The sequence below is a fragment of the Muntiacus reevesi genome, chromosome 4, assembly GCF_963930625.1.
Source record: "Muntiacus reevesi chromosome 4, mMunRee1.1, whole genome shotgun sequence".
Lineage (NCBI taxonomy): Eukaryota > Metazoa > Chordata > Mammalia > Artiodactyla > Cervidae > Muntiacus > Muntiacus reevesi.
Genome location: NC_089252.1, coordinates 165,117,479 through 165,144,425, shown reverse-complemented (window position 1 = coordinate 165,144,425; position 26,947 = coordinate 165,117,479). Strand labels below are relative to the sequence as shown.

General features: G+C 43.6%; 1 protein-coding gene and 1 non-coding gene across 2 annotated transcripts in view; one reads left to right on the top strand and one right to left on the bottom strand.

Annotated features, from left to right (window-relative positions):
• Positions 1-26,947, bottom strand: part of PPM1H (protein phosphatase, Mg2+/Mn2+ dependent 1H) — a 291,732-nt gene that overhangs the window by 178,212 nt on the left and 86,573 nt on the right. Inside the window, exon 2 of the mRNA XM_065934722.1 lies at positions 10,107-10,272. Coding sequence (XP_065790794.1) covers positions 10,107-10,272 — 166 coding nt within the window. The remainder of the gene's footprint in view (positions 1-10,106; positions 10,273-26,947) is intronic.
• On the top strand, positions 13,990-14,061 carry TRNAC-ACA (transfer RNA cysteine (anticodon ACA)). The gene has a single exon. It is a non-coding gene; the product is annotated as a tRNA-Cys (tRNA).

The following is a 26,947-nucleotide window of genomic DNA, read 5'->3' as shown; positions in this document are numbered from 1 at the left end:
GAGAAGCTTGTATGCAGGTCAAGAAACAACAGCTAGAACTGGATATGGAATAATGGACTGGTTCCAAATTGGGAAAGGACTACGTCAACGCTTTATACTATCACCATTATTTAACTTATATGCAAAGTACATCATGAGAAGTGTCGGGCTGTATGAAGCACAAGCTGAAATCAAGATTCAAGGAGACATATCAATAACTTCAGATATGCAGATGACAGAGGACAAGATGTTTGGATGGCATCACTGACTCAGTGGACGTGAATTTGAGCAAGCTCCAGGAGATGGTGGACAGGGAAGCCTGGTGTGCTGCAATCCACGGGGTCCCAAAGAGTCGGACACAACTGAACAACGAACAACAATAACACCTTTCAAATCAAAGGAAAGGACGCCTAGTAATGGTGATTAGATCCCACAAATCACGATCAGGTAAATTTAAAAGGTTTCGGTGTACCTATATCTGATTCTTGTTGATGTATGGCAGAAAACCAAAAAATTCTGTAAAGCAATTATCCTTCAATTAAACAAATAAGGTGGGAAACAGGCAGGAGGATACTGGGGAAGAGGGTGTTACCCTCAATGAACTTACAACATCTTCTCTAAGGGATGACCGTGTCTGTCAGAAATGCTGGCATTCCAGATTCTCTTCTTCCTGAGCCACACACCCTACGTCCTCAAACAAACAATCAGAGGCATAGGAAGGTTGACAGGACTGCACGTTGCCACAGAGGATCGCTTTCCTACTTGCCTGACGCTGGGCTAAAGCTTCTTCACACACCCAGGGCCCAATGTGATGCAGGGACAGGTAAAGCCCATCCTTAACTTATCACAGAAAACATCCTTCTCTATTTCACACCCACTTCATATCCTGAGATCTCAAAACTTCTTTATTCCTCAAAAGAGAAATGTTTATTTATTTATTTCACTAATTATATCACTAAACTCTAAATTTAAAAACAACCGGGTCCATTATTGAGTATTTTTTAAGGAAGAATACAATCAGCCATTCACCACATTCCCTTGCATTTCTTCAGGCTACAAATCCACAGTACAGAACACCCTGAAACTTTTTTCCTTCATCCCTTCTAAATTTTATGACTTTTTCCAAACAAGGCTTCTTCTTCTTCTGCCTTTGACATTTTCCTTTATATTTAGATGGAACCCGAAATTAATTTGTGTTTTCTGTTTTGTAAGTAAGGAGCTGCTCTTAAGAACTCAGCCAAACACAGAAAACAATGTTCATTTAGCAAATATCTTTTGGAAGTTAGGAGAAGCAAAATCATCTGCCAAATATTTTTTTACAGTTTGTTTTAAAACAGAAGAATTGATTTGACTCCCTTAGATAAAAGATTGCTTGTACTAATAGGATAAAACAATTCTCTACAAATTGGCAAGAAGGACGGCTTAAGTGGACATGTTTAAGCTGTGTCCAGATGCTCAGTCATATCTGACTCTGCAATCACCCAGACTACAGCCCGCCAGGCTCCTCTGTCCCTGGGATTCTCGAGGCAAGAAAACTGGAGTCTCCTGCATCTCTTGCATTGGCAGCAGGATTCTTTACCACTGAGCCATGTATACACTGCTATATTTCAGACAATTTTAATGTTTTTTAACTTTTTCTTTTACACTGGAGTATAGTGGATTAACAATGTTAGTTTCAGGTGTACCACAAAGCGATTCAGTTATACACACACAGGTATCTCTTCTTTTTCAAATTCCTTTCGCATTTAGGTTGTTACAAGGTATTAAGCAGAGTTCTCTGTATACAATAGCTTTTTGGTGGTTCTCCACTTTAAATATGTAAAATTAAATATTGTAAATGTATATGTTTAAATATGTAAATTTAAATATGCAAAATGGATTTAAAAAACCTACTGTATAGCAGAGAGAACTCTGCTTAACATTCTGCAACAACCTAAATGGGAAAAGAATTTGAAAAAGAAGAGATGTATGTGTATATATATAACTGAATCACTTTGCTGTACCCTGAAACTATCATAATATTGCTAATCTCCTATACTCCAATATAAAATAAAAAGTTTTTAAAAAATTTCAAGTCTTAACATCTTTATACCAATCAATAATTATCTGTAGTGAGAATTAACCATCTCACTGCTACCCATGTCATCGAAAATAAAGTTACGCTTCTGCTGAATTCCTCTGCACACCACCGACGTATCCCGTCCCCTCCCGTCCCCCACATTTCCTTGTTGCCCTGCAGGGCAGGAGAGACACTGGAAGGGGAGAGTCTTAACCGCTGGGCCACCAGGGAAGTCCTCCCCTCCCCCCACTTTTTTGATGTTTCTAACATAAAAAATTCCTGCGATAATTTCTCTTTTCACGGGGACACTAATGTGATTTTACAGAAAATTTTTAGACTTTCTTCAATCTCCAAGTAAGATGAGGGTGATGTTACTACACATGAAGTCTTGTAGAAATATTTATTTTGACTGATTCTGACTTCATAAGTTTACTGGAAATGAAGAGATCAGAAAAGGAGGGAGAACCTCATCACATGTTTTCTGGAGAGAGCCCAGCATCTTCCTCTCACCAGCCTCACTTCTGTCAACTGTCTGCAAATGAAATAATGATGCCATGTGATCCTGTTGCCCCACTTCCATCTTACAATAATATTTGCCCCTTTCTTCATCCTTATCTTTCTTGACCTCTCTGTGGTCCTTCTGCTCCTGATAACTCCACTCTCTTCTTGGAATTTCTTTGGGCTTGTAACTCCTGAATTCTAAGCCTTCCAAGACTTGCTCCCAAACTAATTCCCTCTCTCTTCCTACAAAACATTCCCCACTGCAAAGTTAGCATCCTCAAAAGTCAGGTTGCCACTTATGCCCGTCCCTTCACCTGAACCCGTTCCTGCTCCAGGGGTCCACTTTCAGGGACCAGCACCCAGTGGCTGAGACCTGGGGTCTCCCACCCTCCGCCCCACGCAGTTGGTCACCGTGGCACCATGGCAGTACCTCTCAGATTGCCTCTTCTGAGCCTGTCCTTTGCTCTCACGTGTTCAATCACTAAGTCAGGTCTGACTCTTTGCAACCCCATGGACTGCAGCACACCAGGCTTCCCTGTCCTTCACTAACTTCCTTCCTGGAGTTTGCTCAAATTAATGTCCATTGAGTTTGTCAAACTACCGCACAATTGCACTCATCTCACACCCTAGTAAAGTGATGCTTAAAATTCTCCAAGCCAGGCTTCAGCAATACGTGAACCGTGAACTTCTAGATGTTCAAGCTGGTTTTAGAAAAGGCAGAGGAACCAGAGATCAAATTGCCAACATCCTCTGGATCATCGAAAAAGCAAGAGTTTCAGAAAAACATCTATTTCTGCTTTATTGACTATGCCAAAGCCTTTGACTGTGTGGATCACAATAAATTGTGGAAAATTCTGAAAGAGATGGGCATACCAGACCACCTGACCTACCTCTTGAGAAACCTGTATGCAGGTCAGGAAGCAACAGTTAGAACTGGACATGGAAAAACAGACTGGTTCCAAATAGGAAAAGGAGGACGTCAAGGCTGTATATTGTCACCCTGCTTATTTAACTTATATGCAGAGTACATCATGAGAAACGCTGGGCTGGAGGAAGCACAAGCTGGAATCAAGATTGCTGGGAGAAATATCAATAACCTCAGATATGTAGATGATACCACCCTTATGGCAGAAAGTGAAGAAGATAAAGAGTCTCTTGATGAAAATGAAAGAGGAGAGTGGAAAAGTTGGCTTAAAGCTCAACATTCAGAAAACTAAGATCATGGCATCTGGTCCCATCACTTCATGGCAAATAGATGGGGAAACAATGGAAACAGTGGCTGACTTTATTTTTCTGGGCTCCAAAATCACTGCAGATGGTGATTTCAGCCATGAAATTAAAAGATGCTTACTCCTTGGCAGGAAAGCTATGACCAACCTAGATAGCATATTAAAAAGCAGAGATATTACTTTGTCAACAAAGGTCCGTCTAGTCAAGGCTATGGTTTTTCCCGTGGTCATGTATGGATGTGAGAGTTGGACTATAAAGAAAGCTGAGCACCGAAGAATTGATGCTTTTGAACTGTGGTGTTGGAGAAGACTCTTGAGAGTCCCTTGGACTGCAAGGAGATCCAACCAGTCCATCCAAAAGGAGATCAGTCCTGGGTGTTCATTGGTAGGACTGATGTTGAAGCTGAAACTCCAATACTTTGGCCACCTGATGTGAAGAGCTGACTCATCCGAAAAGACCCTGAGGCTGGGAAGGATTGAGGGCAGGAGGAGAAGGGGACAACAGAGGATGAGATGGTGGATGGCATCACCGACTCAATGGACATGGGTTTGGGTGGACCCCGGGAGTTGGTGATGGACAGGGAGGCCTAGCATTCTATGGTTCATGGGGTCACAAAGAGTTGGACATGACTGAGCGACTGAACTAAACTGAACTGAACTGAGTTGGTGATGCTATCTAACCATCTCATCCTCCACTGCCCGATTCTCCTTTTGCCTTCAATCTTTCCCAGAATCAGGGTCATTTCCAATGAGTCAGTTCTTCGTATCAGGAGGCCAAAGTACTGCAGTTTCAGCTTCAACATCAGTCCTTCCAATGAACATTCAGGGTTGATTCCCTTTAGGATTGACTGGTTTGATCTCCTTGCAGTCCAAGGGACTCTTAAGAGATTTCTCCAATACCACAATTCAAAAGCATCAGTTTTTTAGCACTCACCCTTTTTTATGGTCCAACTCTCACATCCATACATGACTACTGGAAAAACCAGAGCTTTCACTATATGGAGTTTTTGTTGGCAAAGTGATGTCTTTGTTTTTTTAATATGTTGTCTAAATTTGCCATAGCTTCCCTTCCAAGGAGCAAGTGACTTTTAATTTCATGGATGTAGTCACCACCTGCAGTGGTTTTGGAGCCCCGAAAAATAAAATCTGTCACTGCCTCCACTTTTTCTCCTATTTGCCATGAAGTGATGGGATCAGATGCCATGCTCTTAGTTTTTTGAATGTTGAGTTTTAAGCCAGTTTTTTCACTCTCCTCTTTCACCCTCATCAAGAGGCTCTCTAGTTTCTCTTCACTTTCTGCCATTAGAGTGGTCAGTGCAGTTCAATTGCTCAGCCGTGTCTGCCTCTTTGTGACCCCATGGGCAGTATGCCAGGCTTCCCTGTCCATCACCAGCTCCCCGAGCTTACTCAAGCTCATGTCCATTGAGTCGGCGTTGGCATCCATCTCATCCTCTGTCATCCCCTTCTGCTCCCGTCTTCAATCTTTCCCAGCATCATGGTCTTTTCCAATGAGTCAGCTCTTTGCATCAGGTGGCCAAAGTATTGGAGTTTCAGTTTCAGCATCAGTCCTTCCAATGAATATTCAGGACTGATCTCCTTTAGGATGGACTGGTTGGCTCTCCTTGCAGTCCAAGGGGCTCTCAAGAGTCTTCTCCAACACCACAGTTCAAAAGCATCAATTTTTCGGTGCTTGATTTCTTTATAGTCCAACTCTCACATCCATATATGACCACTGGAAAAACCATAGCCTTGACTAGACGGACCTTTGTTGGAAAAGTAATGTCTCTGCTTTTTAATATGCTGTCTAGGTTACAGTGGTATCATCTGCATAACTGAGGTTGTTGATATTTCTCCCCACAATCTTGATTCCAGCTTGTGATTCATTCAGCCCTGCATTTCACATGATGTACTCTGCAAATAAGTTAAATAAACAGAGTGACAATTTGTAGCCTTTTGTGTACTCCTTTCCCAATTTTGAACTGTTGTTCAAAATTATTGTTTCACGTCCATTGTCCATGTCTGGTTCTAACTGTTGCTTCTTGATGCCTTTGGTCTTACCACCGCTTTATCTGGAGCGTCATCATTTCTCACTCAGATTTCTGCATGAGCCAGACTCCTAAGTGTCCCAGCTTCTAGGCATGCTCCCCTAGTCCTCTCAAGTCAGCCTCTCCACCGTCATGAGTCTGTTACACCCTGGTCTAAAGTCGTTGTTTAAAAGTCCAGCTTTTCAGGGCACTGAGTGACTCTCACCTGTGAACACTGCTCACTGCTCCAGTCTTATACCCCTCCAAGAACTACACATGCCCCTGACACAGGAAGCCAAGCCCCACTGCTCCCAGCCAGCCTAGCTCTGCACATGCGCATTCCCTCCAGCAGGAGCTCCCCTTTCTCTCATGGGCTTGGTTAATTCCTATTCAATTTTCAGCACAAAAGCGCAAATGTCACTTCTTCAGGAAGCCTTCCTTTCCTGTCTCCCCAGCTCTACTCAAGGAGGGCAGGGACTGTCCTGAATCCATCTCCGCAGGCCCCAGGACCCAGTGTGTGGACTCGGAGCTCAGCACACATTTACTGAGTGAAGGACGAGGATCCCCGGGGGAAGGCGGAGACCTGCCTCTCTCGTGTTCTGCAGATGCTCTCTCGCACGGGGCCCTGTACTCTCACTGCCCTTCCCTCAGTGCCACCATATATGAGTCAAGGAATGTCTTCAGACAGAAAAAACCACTAGCCTCTTTTAAGCAGTATATTTAGTGACCTCTGCTAGCAAACTGTTCATTCTGCATAGCAGCCCAAGTCCTGATAATAGCCGAGGTCCTACCAGACTGCCTCTCTCCCCTGTTACCTTTCTGACAGCATTACCTACAATCCAGTTTTTCTTTTTTTGGTCAGACGGTGTGGCATCTTCCCTGGCCAAGGACTGAACCCAAGCCCCCTGCAGTGGAGGCGCACAGTCTGAACCACTGGGTTGCCAGGGAAGTCCACTGCCTGTAACCCAGGCTCCACTGTGTCTGTCCCAGCTGCGTGGGCCTCCTAGCCGATCCCTGAGAATGGTGGGCCTGGTCCTGCCTCAGAGCCTTGCAGCTGCCTAGGGATTGCAGGCTGCTCTTCCTCCCAATAGCTGTGCTTCAGGTCTCTGCCCCAGTGACACCCCCGACACCTCCTTTAACCACCCCTGCACCTCACACTCCCTCTTATTCCTGCTTCCCTACTTGGCTTTCTCCAGAGTGTTTATCTGCCCGTGCTATGCATTTTGTTTGTCTCCCTTAAAGAACAGAAGCTCCCTGAAGGGAGGGGCTGTCCTCTGTTTTATTTCCTGCTGAATCCTCAGCATCCAGTTCCTAGAACACAGCCCACGCTCACGGGTCATCTGGCACACGCGACTACGCTCTTCAAGGTTTTAGAAAGAGCACACACACCAACAACGAAAACAGACAACCGAATCCTAACATGGGCAAGGGACCTGAACAGACGTTTCCTTAGAGAAGATACACGTGGCCAATGAGAAGTACATGAAAAGCTGCTCACCGTCACTAGCCGCGGGAAATATACACAAATGAGACACCACTGTGCATCCGTTAGGGTAGCTGTTATTTTAGAAAAACAGAAGTTACCAAGTGCTGGCAAAAACGTAGAGAAATTGGAACCCTTGTGCACTGCTGGGGGGAATGTCAAACGGTGTAGCTGCGGTGGCCGACAGAATGGCGGCTCCTGAAAACAGTGAAGAGAACCACCGTATCACTCGGCAATTCCGCTCTGGGTATACACCCAGGAGAATCAAAAGCAGGGACTCAGACAGGTACGAGACACCCACGTTCTCAGCAGCAACATTCATAACAGACCAAAGATGACAGCAACGGTCCATCGATGACGAAGGCATAAACAAAATGGCATATATACACATGAGAGAATACTATTCAGCCTCAAGAAGGAATAAGGTTATGACACGTTCTACAACACGGACAATCTTTGAAGACATTATGATAAGTGAATGTGCCAACTGCAAAAAGACAAAAGTTGTATGATTGCATTTGTAGGAGGTATTTGGAGCAGTCAAATTCACAGGGACAGGAAATAGAATGGTAGATGCCAGGGACTGGAGGGGGTGGAGGGGAGAGGGAGGACGGAATGTGGAGCTAGTATTTAATGGGACCGAGTTTCAGTTTGGGATGATGCAAAGGTTTAGGAGATGGATGATACCGATGGTGGTACAGCAATATGAACGCATTTGATGCCACTGAACTGCACACTTAAAAATGGTTAAAATGGTAAGCTTTCTGTGTATTTTTCCACAATGAAAAAAAAGGCAACACAGCTCTTGCCTTAAACTCTAATAAGAAGCCTAATATATAACGCAGATAGACGTGAAGCCGCTGTGGCTAAGGCAGGAATACAGGCTGAGATGTGCCTGCTTTTCACTGCGTATCTTTGCTGCCTCCCAGAGGAGCATGGACCCCACATGAACCATCACGAAGGAGTGTCCTGGCTCCATTCTAAAGTGCGTATGTGCTGGTTTCACTGTTCTTAAGGAAAGGAAGTTAAGTAGTTAATCCTGGCTACACTTCTAGGAGGAACTTAGCAACAAGGAAATATGCCATCACCAACTGGCTTGCAGCCAAATGTCAACACTGTCTTATTTTTACAGAAATCATTTTATAGCCCAGTGGCAGAGAGGAACTGCCAGGGGAAAGAGCAACATTAAGTCACTGGCACCCATATCCAATTATCATTAATGTCTCATATTTTCTGAGCCCTTTTCCATAATAATTCAATCCTCAAAAATAATTCCATCAAGAAGGTATGGAAAAAATTGTGTGATTTCCAATTTACAGATGAATGAAAATTCAGTGGGCATTATTCATAGAGGATTACAGAAATGGAACTGACTTTAGGATAATAATCACTAACATCAATCAAGGATTTATTAATGATGACACCAGCTCAGGACTTTGCATGGACTGTTGGATTTCATACTTCTAACTAGCCTCTCCCACCATATTTGGTAATTACTATTATTATTATTCCTTTTTAGACCAGGGAAAATTGAGGCTCAAAGAATAAATAACTACCCCAAATTGAATGGGCTTCCCAGGCAGTGCAGTGGAAAAGAATCCTCCTGCCAGTGCAGGAGACCATGAAACTTGGGTTCAAGCCTTGGGTCGGGAAGATCTACTAGAGAAGGAAACGGCAACCCACTCCAGTATTCTTGCTGGGATAATCCCATGGACAGAGGAGCCTGGTGGCTATGGTCCAAGGGATCAGAAAGAGTCGGACAGGACTGAGCATGCGCACATTGTTAAACTAAATAGCTTTAAGCAACAGACTGTTCTAACTGTCTTACTCTAGAGCGCATGCACTTAACCACTATTATTTTGTCCTGCTCATCTGGGTCCCTGACCCTTCCTTTTTGGGACAGGCCTAATCAATGCTTCCTTCTGCCTTGAAAACAAGTACAACTGATGAGTCTCCATAGGTCACTGTGTTTTTTAACCCTAAGCTGACCTAATGCTAGCAAAATAAAAATAAATGAGTATTCTTCTTAGTCACTAAGCATAAATGCAACAATATACTATCACTTCAACTAAGGACAGGTTCCTAGATCCTTTACAATCCTATAAAAATTTACAAACAAAAATATCCTCAAGATCATTAGAACAGATAGTCCCATCTGGGTTATCCCATTTCATGTCTCTTTTCTGTAGGACTAAAGAATCTGATGATGGACACAGTGCTGACTGTTCCCTCTACTCTGCTAAGAGCTTCTTCAGAACTTTCCAAGGATGTCTGCTTTGTTCTCCGGAAGCTGGAGGGAGGAGAAATGCTTTGTGGTTTGTCAGCAGGGCATTCAGTCCGGAGGGGCACCCCATAGGATGCAAGGGCTTTGGGCCAACTGAAACAAACATTAATTTGGAAGAGCATCAAGCACAGGCTCCAACCGTGCATCTCTAAGGGACACGCGGGGAGAGGACAGGGGCAGAGTGGTGGCTGGGCTGCAAGCTGACGGCTAGAGTTACTCCACGCCTCCTGGGAGGCTGCTGAGGACGAGCTCCTTCACAAAAAAAACCTTGAAGTGCTTCTTTAAAACCACCTACCGCGACACATACTAATCCTTGCAACAAAACTCACACGATGTGGGCATTTTCTCTGAGTGCTGAGAACTTAAACACCGGCTTTTCCTAACCCCATGGATCACCTTCGCTCTGAGTGTGATGCCCTGAGCCCAGACCCAGCACCCCAGGAACCTGGGGCCGCGGCTTTTCTCTCTTCCACTCCGAACATCCCGCAGCGGGGCCAGAGTGTGTGGCTCCTTCTCAGCCGGGAGCGGGGGTGGAGGCGGCGCTTACCGAGTTCTCCTTCAGCTGCAGGCCCTCCCCGTTGGGAAGCGAGGACCGCCTCTTCGCCGAGTTCCTGTTTGGGGTGGAGGTGACGGCCCCCGCTCTCTTCTTCACAGTGAGCACCTCGCAGCTGGCTTGGTCTTCGTTATGTGTGCTCTTCCCGGCATTGATGACCCTGCAAGAGAAGCCAGAAAAGCCGATCAGACGAAGGCCCTAGGTCATAGCTTGCTGGAGTGAACAGGCTTTTTAGTGGACTTCTGCAAGCACATGGTCAAACATTTGCTGAAGCATTGCTCAGAGCTCCGCTCACCTTTGCAGGTGTCTGATAGCTGTGATCAACCCCACTAATCCATTTCTAGTCAAAACACACGAGATAATCAGTCTTTTGCCAATTACACTGAAGACAGATGGCTGGCTCAGGGAATTCTCTTGCATTTTTCCAAGTGATAAAGAGCAAAACCACCATCAGTCTTACCAAAGAACAAAGCAGTAATTTACAGCGCGCTGTAAAATCCTAGGGACCAAAGCAGCGTGTTTCATGACCACCATGACCACTTTCACTTTACGCACAGAGAAGTGAGTGGATCAAAGGTTTATTCTTTTAAAATCATCTCCTCTCCTTTATCTTTTCTCCAGTAGAATAACACTCCTTACGCTGCATCATCACAAAGGACTACAGAGCATGCTGATTTGTACATGTGGCCTTATGATCTCATGGCATGTTGATACCACTTTGGCCCAATTAGTAATGTTTTGAGCATAGGAATGCTTCAGAAAAACATGCTACATCATTTATAAAGCTTTTTTGTGTATCAGGTGCCTGCAGACTGAACTCTTGGGTTTCAGCACCATTTTTTTATTAAGTAATTAAGCAGCAGCTAAAATAGTTTCCCGAAAGAGAGACCTCCTTGATTTGCCGTTGCTGTGTTTTCTTTCCAAAACTTCAACAGTGTCACAGTAGGTGACAGAGTGAGGGTGGAGGATATAGACTCAGTGGCAAAGAAAGAAAGATGCTTTTGTTTCAATAAAGTACGATAGATGGAAATCCACTCTAACAGTGTGGTGTATACATCACTCTATTAGTCTTGTGCTCCCTCCTAACAATTAATTAGAGGACGGTTGTTTTCAAATGCCTTTTATTGAACAGTTTTACATTCCGAAAGAATCATAAACTCAGAGTAAACTGCAAAAATGGTACACAGTCTAAAGCACTCTTCACCCAACCTACCCCAAAGCCACATCTTCTATCACTCAAGAACAACATCAAATCGAGCAATTGAGACTGGTCCAGCACTGTCAGCCAGACCGCAGAGCTTGTTCAAATGTCACCATTTGGCTTTCAGTATTGACAACTGTAAGCCAACACATACATGCTACAGTCAAATAGAAAACAGAGCTAATTGAGATGTGAGAACTCTACGACCTCACCGAGTGTGTTTTGGGCAGTTTTCTACCAAACCCTGACATTCGATGGAGGTGTTTCAGGTGTTTTCACATTTACTTTAATTTTTTAAAGGCATAAGCATTTGGGGGGAAAAAATGCCAATAATTTAAAAGTTCATTCCCATCTCTTACATGTAAACAAATATATGCTAGTCTACATATTTTGGGCAGCTTTGGCATAATAAGCCTTCTATCCTGTCTCTTCAAACTGATCGATATCACTAGATTGGAAGGAGATCTGTTTTTTTAAAAAAAGACCATTTGCAATTACTTATCTATATGTTAAAGGGAAATGATCATAAAAGTCATCTATCATCTCTATTTCAAATTTCTGTTCATTGAAACTGCTTCATCATTCTTACTGAGTTTATTATAAATTTCAACTGAAGTATATTTTTATAAACAAAAGCCTTTTATACTCATTTTACACATGACCGTTTGGTGTAAGATTTGTTTTTTTAAAGTAGATTGTTGCTTATAGAGTTTGAAAAGCCTTGTCCTTTCTGGGGTGAGAACAGTCCAGTGCAAGGAGGTGGGATCCCTGCTGATCTCTATGAGGTCAAATTTGCCTCTGATGTTTATCACACCCTCTCAGGCAGGAAGGGAGGAAGAGTTCAAGGTCTAGTTTTTGGTCCCACCTTCACTCTCTCTCCTGTGACCCGGGGGAGTTTTCATATGGTTTCAGAATACAATGCAATTCTTAAAGACAGGCTACCTGCAGAAGACCAGGAGTGCTACTATGCTTACTGCTCAAGCTAAGTAAGTTACTCCAGGTGCCACAGCCAGGAAGTAGGGCAGCTGGAATTCGGTCAGGCCTCCTTGACCCCCACTCCAACTTCTCTGTGTGGGCTTAGTCACTCATAGTCCAATTTCTGATGGACAACCCAAACGAATTTTTTGGCCAACCCAATAGGCAGAGCTTCGCGTCAGCCGGTGGCAGGCCCTGCTGGACTGTGTGGGGAAGCAGAGAACAAGCAGATCAGGTGAGCTTGGGTCCAGGCTTGAGAGAAAGGGGATTCTCTTCCTGCTTCTAAGGCTACTGGAGAAAGTGCCCAGAGGAAGGATAAAGGATGGATGGTTCCGATCTGTTTGTTGCTAGAGCTGCCCATGTTTTGTCCAGAGGTTTGCCACTGGAGCTCCTAATACATGCATTTAACTGGAGTTTTCCTTTCACACAGAGTTTTGGAGAAATGAACCTGGCAGAGGAAGGACATTCAAAATACCACCTGCCTCCTCTCAGTCAGCGATAGTGACTCCCAAGCGACATGTGTGGCGTGGATGGTTTGCTGGATGGTGATATTACACCCCCACGGTCACCCACAAGCATCTTTCCCAGGGAAAGCTGAAGGTGGAGGTTTGGGAAAACAAGTCCATGACCGCCGTCCCCTCCATACTGTCCTCTGACCAAGATCCAAGCTTCTATTTCTGGAGCCTGGTATCACCCTGACCATTGGCACCTAAACTTATGCTTTAGTCAGGTTTTTTTTCCCTAACAAAAGAAGCATCGCTGATCTCCAATAGCTCATGCCAGGCTGACTCATCTGCCACTGTTCTTTTCCAACAATCAACAAAGCGACGATAATTACACAAATCACGAATCACTGTCCCCTGGAGGGGCAGTGTCTCCCATCTTTCTTAGTGGATATTAAACTCCAAAGTTGACCTAACTTCATCAAGAGACTCTAGAAACTTTATGCACGAGAAACCCAGGGACTGGGAAGACTGCGACTTATACAAGGTCACAGATCTAAGTACAGCAGAGCTGTGGACACACTTCTGAGTTCCAGCTCTTTCTCCTTCAGCTCTCCGTTGTTTTTCCTATTGTGTGCCTATTCTTATCAGCACTTGGTTGCAAGGGCTGTCCTGCAATGACTCATCACAGCCAGGGAACCGTGAAAACAATCGAGGGTGGACTTCCTCTGCCAGTTCACGTGAGTACAGCTTGTGAACGACACTGATGAACTATCAGAAAGGTCACCCTAGAGAGAAGACAGCAGCCCCAACCCTGGAAGCCTACTTGGTCAGATATCTGATTATTACCCAGATGATAAAGTCATGTTAATTTAAAGCTGCTGCCTTTTTAAAGCATACAACTGGACTTCCCCGGTGGTCCAGTGGTTAAGAATCTGCCTGCCCATGCAGGGGACATGGGTGCGATCCCTGATCCATGAAGATTTTACAAACTGCAGGGCAACGAAGCCCATGCACAGCTACTGAGCCCACGGGCCGTAATTACTGAAGCCTGTTTGCCTAGAGCCTGTGCTCTCCAACAAAGACCCAGAGCAGTCAAAAGAAAATGAAACTAAAACACACATACATACAACTGTTATCTCATATTTCATATTATTTAAAATTTCTGACTCTCTACAGCTTTAGTAGAAAGACCTGATTCTTATCAATTAACTTTGCCTTTAAAAAGCTTGATCTCTATCAACTTATCTCTATGACTTCCCTGGTGGCTCAGATGGTAAAGTGTCTGCCTACAATGCGGGAGCCCCAGGTTCGATCCCTGGGTTGGGAAGATCCTCTGGAGAAGGAAATGGCAACCCACTCCAGTACTCTTGCCTGGAAAATCCCATGGACAGAGGACCGTGGTAGGCTACAGTCCATGGGGTTGCAAAGAGTCAGACACGACTGAGCGACTTCACTTTCTTTCTTTCTATTAATTTAAATATTTCATTTTGCTCTTCACAGGCCAATGCTTTGTTTACTAAATTTAAATAAAACCTCCAATTCCTCTAAAAGTAAACTGAGAAAAACTTTCCTGAGTTGAGAAGCAGCATGCTGTCAATAGATTCAATAATTTTTTTATGTGAGTAGCTATATTAGTAGCTACATTCTCTTCTTGTCCTAGGCTCCAGGAAAAAGTCAGTATTATCTTGAGATCACTCAAAATGACATTGAGATGTGCTTTCTTTATCTAAGCAATATCCACCCATGATACTTATTTTGAGGACCTCAAAACAAAATGTTGGTGGACCATGAATCATCATCTCTTTGGGGTCATGGTTCTCCAATTGCCTACAAAGGGGGAAAACATTTTCCCCGAAATTAAACCGGAGGTAATAAAGCACAATGGTTAAGACCACGGGCTGTCTCCCCAGAACACAGCACACGGCAGGTGCTCAACAAACATCAGTTGAAAGAATGAATGGAGACAGAACTCAACTCTGCCTACTCCCTAGATGTGGAGCAATGATAGTATCTTAACATTTGTTGAGAACTAATTATGTGCCAAGGGCTGCTGTTGGCATTTTATTCACACATGTAGTGACTAACTCATGGAATCCCCTCGTGGACCCTATGAGTTGGCCACCACTGTTCCACTTTTAAAGTCCCAACTACTGGACAGTGGAGTGTTTGGTCAAGTTGCTTAACTTCTGCAAACCTCAGCTTCTTAGCAGTACTTCTTGGATTAAATTCTGGGAGCTGCTAAAACATATATGTTGGGGAGAGGAGCTATTAGTCACCTTAATTGAAGAACTGGGAAATTCTGAAGTTAGGATTAAAATTCACATGGGAGAACTGTGAGAGGATCAAAGGGAAGGTTAGCTGCTATGTCTTCAGTGTGGAAAGTTTACACTCGGTTCATCCTTCCCTTAGAAGATCAGGATATGTGTGCCCTGGGAGACACGTGACAAAGTTAAGTTCATTTATGGATAGCATTGACCTATCAGTCAACCTTCAATGGGACCAAAACACTAGATTTTTTTCCCCTTGTAAAAACAGGTACATATGGAATTTTAAGGACTGGAAGTCCAAAACTGTCTGTGTGTATCAGACACAGTTTGAAGCTATGACCTGAACACCAGGCATAGATGTGACTATGAGATCGTAGCAGTAGAAAACTATGTAAAAAGAACAAGTGATTCACGCTGTGCTGCTATCACACACTTGGGAAACCTGTTTTCCTTCTTTCTGTTTGTGAAATATTCTAGTCACAAGTTGAAAAAAAAAAAATTAACTCCACCTAATTTCAGCAGGCAAGTCCTGGTTTTAATGGCAACCATTAAATGATCAAGTTATCTGCCTTCTCATCTGCTCAAAACCTTGACCTTAAGGACATTCACTTGATAATGTAACACAGAGAATAGGTTCCTGTCACTAAATTCAGATGAGTAAATATTCTCAACTCTTCTCAAGAAGTGAGCCCCTGTCACAGAGGCCACTGATCCACAGAGGTCACAATGGAACCGTTTTCAACAGGATTTACAAGGACAATCAAACCACAAAGGGGAGTCACCGTCCGTATGTTTTGAGAGGATTCCCACGCATCACGGGTGTCAACCCATTCGTTACCAACCTGTTCCCCTTGGGACCATGAGGTATTCAGCAGAGGCATCAACACAGACAATGGTCAGAAAGGCCAAGTTCAAACTTGCCGTGTGCTTTGGGACACAGTACGCTTACTTTCTGTCTCTAAAATGGGGATAGTAACACTTACCTCCAATTATAGAAGCGACACTAGAACGAAATGCCCTAGCATGAAAAGTGTTTAACAGTGCCTGGCGCACAATGAGTACTCAATATTACTATTTAATAATAACATATCCAACACAAGCTAAGTGCTCCTTGGGTTGGGCCCAGAGGACTTTATGCAGTCGTGTGAGTTTGAGGGGAACCTCTTCTTCCCTCTTTCTGTCAATGTCCCTCTGCTGGCCTCAAGGGCACAGAATCACCTCCAGGCATCCGTAACTACATGTGGCACTGCATGACACTTCCCAGAACATGGACCTTTCTTGAGCAAGGCTACCTGCTCCTCTGGGCTCTTTTCTCAAAGTTCTTGTAATGTTCAATCCACGCAATGCTCTGAACACAGGAAAGGAACCATGCAGTTAGCAGTGTGATGATTCTAAATTCCCACCCACATCTGCCCACGGACACCATTTCTCTCCAGGCTCCTGGACTGAGACAGTCAGGTCCCAAGACCCACTGAATCGAGAATTTGGTTGGGTTTGATCTCTCTCTTTTTTTGTTTGGTATTATTCTCTTGCTTTGTTTTTAAAGGAAATAAAAGCCTGAACCGTTTAAGCTAAAAAGTTTACATGAAGTGTTAATATGGCTAACATGCAGTAATCACACTGGTTAAGAAGGGACAAGTGTTTTTTAAAAGGCCATCAGGTGAATTGAGCTATTGCTGATTCGTATGCAGCTGAGATGCAGACAGCAAAAGGCTGTAGGGGGAGGGGTGGGAAATCAATCATTGATGGGAGACAAAATACAGCAATCAATTATTAAAATTATCTTTTTGAGGTAACCTCATAGGCAATGTTCCATGTGATTGTTTGAAATGGTTACTGACCACCCAGATTGGCTAGAACATAAGGACAACTTAATTCCTAGCTCCGAGGGCGTTAATACCCTCTCATTCTTGGTTTACTAGAAAACCATGGCCCTGAATAGGAATTTAAGCCTTTGATAATAGTCATCAGCAAAAACAGCTGGAACATCTATCAAGAATAATAGCTTCTCCCAGATGGTTTTGGTCACGTCCTGGAAGGAGGGACAACAGGAGGTCACACCAGCCCATGCAGTTAACAGCCAGCGTGCTACCAATGAGGAGAAAGGATGGGAGGAAAGGGAACTCTCTGTGGTGTTTGGCTTTCACGTTTCGGAAGGTGAAGTTCGGAAGTACCAACAGGTGGAGGAGACAGAGTGGCAAGAAGGCAGGATGAACCCAGGTGAGAAAAGAGCACATGCACGTTCTCCCATCACACATCTTACACCTCCTGGTTCCCAGGTTCTGTTGGCAACTAATGAAGGGATGTGACCAATCAGGGGATGCTAATTGGGGTCTCAAGGGCCACATTCAGCCCACAGGTTGGTATTATAATTTTTGTCCACAAGTTTTTTTTTAAGGTGAATTTGTAGTTGCCATATTTTAAAATGGGGATATTTATATTAAGAATCTTAATTTTCCCGTTTTTCTTGAAAGATAATACACCAGGCTACACCTATCGCGCTCCTGGGTGACAACAATAAAGAGAACAATCAACAGCGACACCCGTGCTAGCTCACCCCAGACCTCACTGTCTGCTTCTGCCATGGTCACCTGCCTGACCCCGGAGGCATTTGCGTCTGCAACCCTGCAACCAGATCTGCGTGGCTTCATGAGCAAACTAAGAAAATTACTAGATATGTAGTACATATAGACTGAACTAATTACTTTAAATCATTGTGACACCAAGAGAGATAAAGCAAGAAGACGAGGGCATGGTTTTCACACTCACGGAGCCCACAGCCATCTGTAGAGTAGGGCCACCTTCCTATAAATAACTGTTTTGTTCTGACTGGTACCACACCAAAAGCGTATGTCACAAGAGATCTGAAAATGCAGAGGAGGAGATGATTTTGCAAAAGAAGTCATGGAAAGTGTCACAGCTGAGGTGGCACCTAAGTTCAGCCTTACTGAATAAAGGAGGGAATTAAGAGTCAGAAAAAAGGGACTTCCCTAGTGATCCAGTGGTTAAGGTTTCATGCTTCCAATGCAGGAGGTGTGGGTTCCATGCTTGGTCAGGGAACTAAGATCCCACATGCCTTGTGGTGCAACCAAAAATGATAATAATAGAAATGAAGAGTCAGAGGAAAACCAAGGCAAGAGCCTCCAGACATAGGAATAACCTCTGAAAATAGTGATATGAAAGAACTTTATAAAGAAGAGTGGGTGTGACTTAAGTATGGGCTTGGTTAGGGAGATACATTAGAACCAGATCATGAAATTCGATTGGAACTTCATCCTATAGAGCCTATGACCCATGGGAATAATCTAAAATGCTTTTTTCTTTTTTAAAAAATTAATTTATTTTAATTGGAGAATAATTACAATATTAAAAGGCTTGAGATGATAAAAATTATTCAGGAAAGTAACAGTAGTGGCCTGATGGAAGATGGATTACAGAGAATAAATGACAAAGGCAGAGAGTCCAGCTATGGTCTCATAACAGTCCAAGTGACAAAGAGGTCATGAATCAAGCAGTGACTCTTGGTGGAAGGGAAAAGGAGGCTTCAGAGGAAGTAAAAAAATTTCAAATTCCTAGTTGAGACCTGCTGGATACAAGTAGTGGAGGAGAGAGGGGCAAAGAGGGTGCCACTTAGGTGTTCACTGGCAGGATGAGCAAATGAGGTGCTCTTGATTACGAAGGGAGATGAGAAGGTGAAACAAGGCTTGGGGTGGGGCATTCTGGAGGATAAGAAAATGAAATTGGCTTTAGGTCAGTGAGCAGAAAGTCCTTGGTCGCAAAAATTGCAAAGGCAGTGCTAGCCAACTTCAGCTTAACCAGGGACCAGAAAACCATGGCTGGTGGGCAAAATTCAGGCAAAATCCACTGCTTATTTTTGTGTGGCTTCCAATATTTTTAAGTAGTCAGGGGAAAAAAAAATCAAAGAATATTGTCACATGTAAAAATTATATGAAATTCAATTTTCCATGTCCATCAAGTTTTACTGAAACACTGCCATTTACACTTGTTGAGTCTATTGAGCCTCTTCAGGTACAGTGGCAGTTAGCAGTTTTCACAGAGAGTTTTCACAGGCTGTCTGCCCACCAAGCCTACAGTATTTATTATCTACACCTTTACAGAAAATGTGTGCTGACCCCTGAACTGAACTATTAGACTGAATGCTCTGAAATAGTTTTTGTGGGTCAAAAATAGTACAATACTGACAATTTCAGATTACTACACATAATGTGTAAGTGAAGCGAAGAGAGATGTAGGTTTGGATGGGATTGAATGTGCATCTCGGTGTTATTTGCAACTTATCTTTGAATATACTTTGCAGGCAGAAGCTACCATGAGCTTCTCCGAGAGATGGTGAAGGACACGGAACCCTGGTGTGCTACAGTCCATGAGGTCACTAAGAGTCAGACATGACTTAACAACTGAACAACAACGAACTTCCGGCTTCCTCACCAACGTAATTAGATAACTGAAGACTCGTAAAACCCACTATAGATCAAAAGAAGATATGATATCCCAAAGATCTCCCTACGTAAATAGCAATGCTTTTTCCTTCACATTGGCTGTTTAGAAATGAACTTTTAACACAGTAAAGGTAAAAATCAGAAAGCTGCCATTGGGTACTTCAATTATTCTCTGGGTCCTCTTGGCAAAACCACTGATGTCACCAAAGACCAACTTCCGCATTTAAATCAGGAAGTGAGTGTGTGCTCTGTCAGATGCTGGAGCAATTCCCACACAAGGCCACCGTGCAACTGGGTGGGGGCCACATAACATCAAAATAAAAGCTTGCCTAAAAATGATTTCCAGTTTGGAAGTTTTGTATAAAATAAAGTAGAAGAAGAAACTTTTTTGGTGTGGATTTAGGACAATGCTACCTGCACATAGCTATTAGCTCCTGTTGGCAATTAAAAAAAAAATGTGCTTGAAGCGACTGCATTGCTCAAGATAAGGTTTTCTTTCTTTATTTGACCAGATATATCTGTACTATCAGCAATGTTTGAGAAAGGCATTTTTTTAGGACAAAGTGAAAGTAGATTTCAAACATGCAACCTAAAAAAAAGCAAATTGTAAAAAAGCCCGGAACTAATGAAATGAAACCAAAAGATAAAAGTATGTTAATCTCAACAGACATCAAATAAAATACATACATTTTTAATCAGCAGTTTCCTCAAAAACTCCAGATACAATCTTGCCTTTTCCTTTGCCAAGGGATAAAGAAAGTTCTGGGCCATTAAGGGCTCTGACATTTTCCTTTTCAACCTTAAAGCAACACAAGAAGAACAACTGTGTACAGAAGAGGATTGTTTGGTGGTAAGGAGGATGAAACTCTCAGTGTTATGAGTTCTGAGTTCCTGCTTTAGGAAAAAATCTTGTAAAATGTCCTTCACTGGAGAGGTGAAGGCCACTCATCCTCATTCCTCAAATACGCTCCCTAAACACACAACAGAGCAGGAAACACTAGATGGGGAGGGAGAGAGGCAAGCAGGTTTCTGCTAGAAATTTCAGAGGCAGTCGGGTAAAGCCATGAAGAGCACAAGAGCCTACGGGACCAGATTCCCAAGGTCTAAAGGCTGGGTCAGCCAGAAAGTACCTGCAGGGCTTTCAGTAAGTTATTAATACTTTATCTCCCCAAGCCTAGTTCTTATCAGTAAGATAGGGACAATGAGCAGTACTTTCCTCACAGGATACTTGTCTGACTGTTGGAAAACAGAACTGTTTCAGGCATTTCCATCTAGCAACTGAGTGAATGCTTGGAACCCTAACACTAGAGAGGTGTGTCATTATCCTCACTTTATTGGCTCCACCAGTATCATACAGAAAACGATTCCCTTAAACGTCCTAGATAAGCTATACTGGCATTTTCTCAGAGCCACTGAGCTTTTAAACAATGGTTTGTGTTCACACAAGCCAGTGCTCTTGTCATTAGTTGCACAACAGCCTATAAATACAACACAGGTATTGCAAGATGGAATTGGGACATTGGCGGTTTCAGCATGCCAACATTTCTTTTTCCCCTGGACAGCATGGTATTGATGAAAATGTACATTAAGAACAATAATTTCCCCCTCATTACTTCAGCCGTTGTTTTAAAAAACACATTTATTTTAACTAAATATAACTTGCTTTGGAAAATCTTCACCCTTGTGAACCCTTACAGAGAAAGTCTGATTTGTTTCCAGATTTGCACACCACCACCACCAATAAAAGAGTCCCTTGAAAGCTGACTTTTATCTGACCCAACATCTTTACCTTTGTGCCCAGTGTGTTGGGCTTTCCTGTGTAGCTCAGATGATAAAGAATCTGCCTGCAATTTAGGAGACTCAGGTTCGATCCCTGGGTCAGGAAGGAAATGTTTACCCAGTTTGGTATTCTTGCCTGAACAATTTCATGGACAGAGGAGTCTGATGGTCCAACATTTCTACCTTTGTGCCCAGATCCATGACAAAGTTCATCAACAGACCAAGGCTCCCTATTTTATAAGGAAAATAACATGCTTAGTTTAACCCTCGAGGCCCTTGAAGGGCCAGTCTGGGTTCTATTTTAGGAAAACTGATCTTTCCACCCTCAAAAAGGTAGAAAGTACCGTGAGACTGATGCTGAAGCTGAAACTCCAGTAACTTTGGCCACCTCATTCGAAGAGTTGACTCACTGGAAAAGACCCTGATGCCGGGAGGGATTGCGGGCAGAAGGAGAAGGGGGCGACAGAGGATGAGATGGCTGGATGGCATCACCGACTCGATGGGCATGAGTCTGAGTAAACCCCGGGAGTTTGTGATGGACAGCGAGGCTTGGCGTGTTGCGATTCATGCGGTCGCAAAGAGTCGGACACAATTGAGCGATTGAACTGAACTGAACTGAACCGAACCATGAGACTGTGCGATGGCCTTGAAGGAGACAAATGCACTCACTAATATGTCAACTGTTTAAAACTGGATGCCCAATATCATCCTTAAACAAAGACGACAATGTTGGGCCCCCAACATTATTTTAATTCATTGGAGAATGCTTGCTGGGTGTTGATTTTGGTTGTTTTCCCCCCCTTTCAAGTCATACGGCAGGGAGTAGGCACTCAATAAATGTTAGCTGAATGAACCAACCCATATTCCTCATATTCTCCATAACATCCATGGGGGACATAAGTAATCAATGAGTTCTAAGGCTGACTATTTGTTTCTTAAAGCCTAAAATATTTTTATTGGGGTTTCCCATCAATTCACTTCAAGGAAAGTGAGCTGTTGCCAAGGAAACAAATTATTTACATAGTAAGTGCTCATGAGGGCAAAAAACATAAAGTGAGCCCCAAACATCTCCGGCAGAAAAGTGGTTGATAAACGAGAGCCTGGTGTACCTCCAGGTAGAATCTTAATCTGAGCTCTACTATTGGTCTCCCCTCATAACCAAGTGACTGCTGTGATGAGCAAAACAGCTTTTGTTCTTCTGAGTTACTGCCTAGGCATTTTATAGTATGGTAACCCTGCTCACATCCAGAATGTGGACATTGAGATGAGAACTTTGAGCTTAGGATGTCCATCATAAGTTCTTATTTTACTTGTCCCAGGGCATGTTTGAAAATTACCACTTAGAGTTAAGCCCAAGAAAAGTTAGTACTTCCATCCCAACCCCACCCCAACTTCAACCCCAACTTATGAGTATAGTCAGCCCTCCTTATCCACGGATATGAAACCTGCAAATACCAAGAGCTGGCTGTATTCATCGCACGACATCATCTTCTATCAGGGACGTGAGCATCCACAGGGCTTGAAATCCCTGGTGGGCCCCGGGAGCAAGCCCCGGGGATACCCAGGGATGACTGTCCTAGATGCGTGCTGCTGAGCCGGCATAGAGAACTGTCCCTCCCCTGGCTCATCTCACCCCCTCGATTCTGAACTCTCTAAGCTATAAATCTTGTGACTGTACTTCCTTTGTAGGGCTGTATTGAAGCTGTGTCTTCCATCAAAACGACCCATGGTTTCACGTCCCCAAACGGGGAACTGGATGCTGCGGGAGCCACGGCCACTCCGGTGTGGGCGACTCGTGCCCCTCCCTCAGCTTGTCATGATCTGCATATTCTTAATTCGGCACACCAATGCACCAACGCACCAACACACCAACTCGGCTGCTTGGCTCACTCGCTCTGCTCACAGCCTACACCCAGGCGGCTGTGGCCTGGATGGCTGCGCAGGAGGGAAATTCCAGAGGCCCAAGGGGGAGCCAGAAGTAGCAGAAAGGCAATTCTGACACTATCTGTTTAAAGCTGCCTAGCAATAATTATGTACATCAGAAAGTAGGAATTCCTTTCACTGGAAACCTCCAAAAGCTGGCTGAGCACCTTTCAGGGGTACTCTGATGATCTCTGCTGGAATGGGAAGTTCTAAGACTTCCTTTTTCCAACTGTTGAATCTGTATCTGTCCCTGTTCCCACTTCTAATTAATGAGAAATCTTCAACAACTTCTTGAGCCAAAATTAATTTATGATGAAATGTGGTTTTAGAGCTGTACTAAGATAACCCTCTGATACCTAGTAAAGTATATTTGACATATGGCAAGTCTCTATGCAATAGGAATTTAACTCAAATTTCCTGTCCCCACTAGCCCTTTAATCTACGTAGGGATACGCATGTGAGCCTCAAAGGCTGCTGTGTCCTCCCATTTGGTTTTCCTTCCTACCAAGCTTGCTTACTCTGGGAAATCTCTATTCCCAAGTTTTTCCTGCCGATCTAAACAGTAAGCACTGTGATATTCATATCTACGTACAGATCTCTGGGGTGTCTGACCTGCATTATTGAATGCCTTCAGGAAACCTGCATTTGCATCTTGCACACATCCAAGCTCCCTAAACCTGCACGCATTTGCTCCTTCTTTCTGCTGTCTACCTCTGTCTCAAATACCATGCTTCTGGCACCCCTGTCTTAGTGGACTAAGAATTCCAAAGAATGTTCCTGTCCTCCTAGCTTCTTATTCTCACCCACATCTAGTCCCTCAGCCTGTAGACTGACCTCACAACAATGACTTAGATCCCCCATGTCTAGTTCAGACCCTCAGAGCACCCTCTGGGTGCCACTGCAGAAGCCTCCAAACCGGCTGGCCCTCCCCCGGTAAATACATAGCGCATGGCAAGACTGTTCTCAACCATGAGCATGCCCATGTCTCTCCTATGTTCCAAGTCCTTCAAGTGAGCTCTGAAGATTCCCAGTGAAACGTAAACACCTTAGTCTGCCACACAGGGGTCTTCATGATCTGGCCCCCTCCATACCCTCCGCTTTCCCATCAGCTCTCCTCACATCTTATTCTCAGCCATAAAAGCCATCCCATCATTTACAGAAAGCAGAGTTGCTGCATGCCACCATTTCGTCACACATGCCTCTTCCTCTCCCTGGAATGATCTATCCTCTTTTGGGCTGAGATGCCCATCCTCCCCGCCTACCGGCAACACTGAGTTTAAGAACCACATCATCTTAAGGCTGCTTCACATGTACTTCTTTGCTGAAGTCCTTAAACACTGCAACATGGCCATTAAGTAGTACAGTCATTACAATGTAGGAAATTACCAGACACCTGGGCTGGTTTCCCAGCTCTGCTAGTTGTGTGACTTGGGTGAGTTAATTAATTGAGCTTCCTAAAGCTCAGTTTCTCTAGCTATACAACTGGGCTACGGTGAGGACTGAGAGAATGAATAAGCGTAAAGTGCCTAGCAAAGCCCCGGCAGAGAGACGTTCTACGCGTCCAGACCTACTTTCCCCTGGACATGGCCTCTCCTTCCTACTCTCCTCCTCCCTCTGAGAGAACTGTTCCCTGGCCACCCCTGACTGGTCCAGGGATGGCGACCTGACTGTGGGTGAGCCAATTAGAGCCCTTCCATGGAAAGTGATAGGAAAAAAGGTAGGGGTGAGAGAGGGAAGGGAGACTAAGAGAGAGAGAGACAAAGAAGCAACGAAGCATTAGGTAAGAGAACAAATGAGAAATAAAGAGAATACCTTTGAGACCCTAGACTAATACTCCTTAGACCTAGCTATTTCCAAGGCTTATTTATCCCTGCAATATTGGGGCAATCCCAACATCCTATAATAAATTCCCTTTGGGTGGCTGTCAATTGCTACTTAAGGAGTCAAAGAACGACCAACCCTTACAATACTCACTTGTGCTGTTACTATAGTGGCAATTAGGTACCAAGAGGGCAGAGGCAGTCTGTTGATGCTTGATGTTGATGCTACATTCTCAGAGACTAGTGTAGGGCCTGATATACAGCAGGTAGCCAAACAGCCAGAATGAAATATTTGTTGACATCACAGAAGAAAAAGTAACTCAGTGTTCAAATTCTTATCACAAGCTCAAGAATCTCTAGATACTTATCCTAAACAGTAAAAGAGAAACTAAAAAAAAAAAAAAAAAAAAATCAGTAACAGCAAAACTTGACAGTTATAACCAAAAAAGAGGCACTGAGATACAATTCTGGGGGCCTCTCTGGTCAGGCATATTCAATCCCTGAAGACTTTTAACTTATCAGTTGAGCTAACCAAAGTTTATTGGGAAGACTCTTTCTTAAAGCTGCATTTTATGAATAAATGCTAAACTAATGTAGAGGGCTATTCCTGACATTTACCATCAGTAGACAGTAGGCTCTCCAATTATTAGAAATTTAGCAAATGAGAACTAACCACCCCTCCCAACTATGACCCTGAGAAACGGAAGAACTTGCATAAGTTTCAGAAACTGTTGGAAATTCCATGGATCTGAAATGAGGTAACTGTTTACCTTCCTTACTGCATTTCAATCTAGAGATTAAAATAGATCTCATTGTTGCAGAATCCTGGCTGTAGTAAGAAACAGGCTCCAAATGGCTGAGAATGAATTTTAATAGCGGAACCAGGGGCATGAAAGGAAATCAGGAGGAAGAATTTTTCTTCATAAAAAGAGCCATGAGGGTAATTTTCATTTCATTACCTTCTAAATTGCATATTTTTATAAGCTCGTTGCAACATATCCTTTCTGCATTGACATGAAATATGAATTAATTAGTAAATAATAAAAGCAATATACAATTCTCACATGCTACATTTTCCAAATACTTTCTAACTTATTAATGCATTCCTAAAGGGCTATGATTAAAAGTTTGTGGGCCCGCCCTCGTGGTCCAGTGGTTAAGAATCCGCCTTGCAATGCAGGGAAGGTGGGTTTGATCCCTGGTTGGGGAACTAAGATCCCACATGCTGCAGAGCAATTAAGCCCTGTGCACTACAACAAAAGATCCAGAAGCCGCAACTAAGACTCAAAGCAGCCAAATTAAAAAAAAGTCTGTGAATGAGATGACTGATTCAATATACGTTTTGACCAAAACAACATCAGTTCCATTTACAGGCTTACCTGGAAATTTTACTAAACCATAAAGCAAAATACTGAATGACAACAAACACAATTTATGACACTTTTCATGGAAAAGTATCATTCTTTCCATTTAGAATTCCAATATCAGTTGTTTATAAGGATTTTCAAACTATTGTATGCCTATAAGTCACCTGGAGAACTTCTGAAAACGTGGGTTCCACACCAAGAGATTTGGACTCAACAGACATAAGGTAGGATCACGAAAAGACCCCAAGTGGGGGTAACAGTTCTGGTTTACTAACGACATTGAGTAACTGGACTAGATAAAGCACAGTCCCTTTGAGTTGGCCAGGGACTAGAGGTCCCTCCAATGAGGGAACGAGGCACCCTCAGCCTTATGCCACCAAGCTAAAGAATAGCATGTGATATAACCCTGGTTTATAAGCCTCTAGTGCTGGTTAGTACTGCTACTGTCAGAAGCACCAGAAGCTTCGAGAGACGGAAAGGAGGAACCCAGTAAGGCGTGGAATTATCACGGCAGGAACATGAATTTGGGAGTGGGAGGGGGGTGTCAGTCACTATGAGTGGCGGGAGCTTGGCTAAGGCAGTGGGACTCTCCAGGAA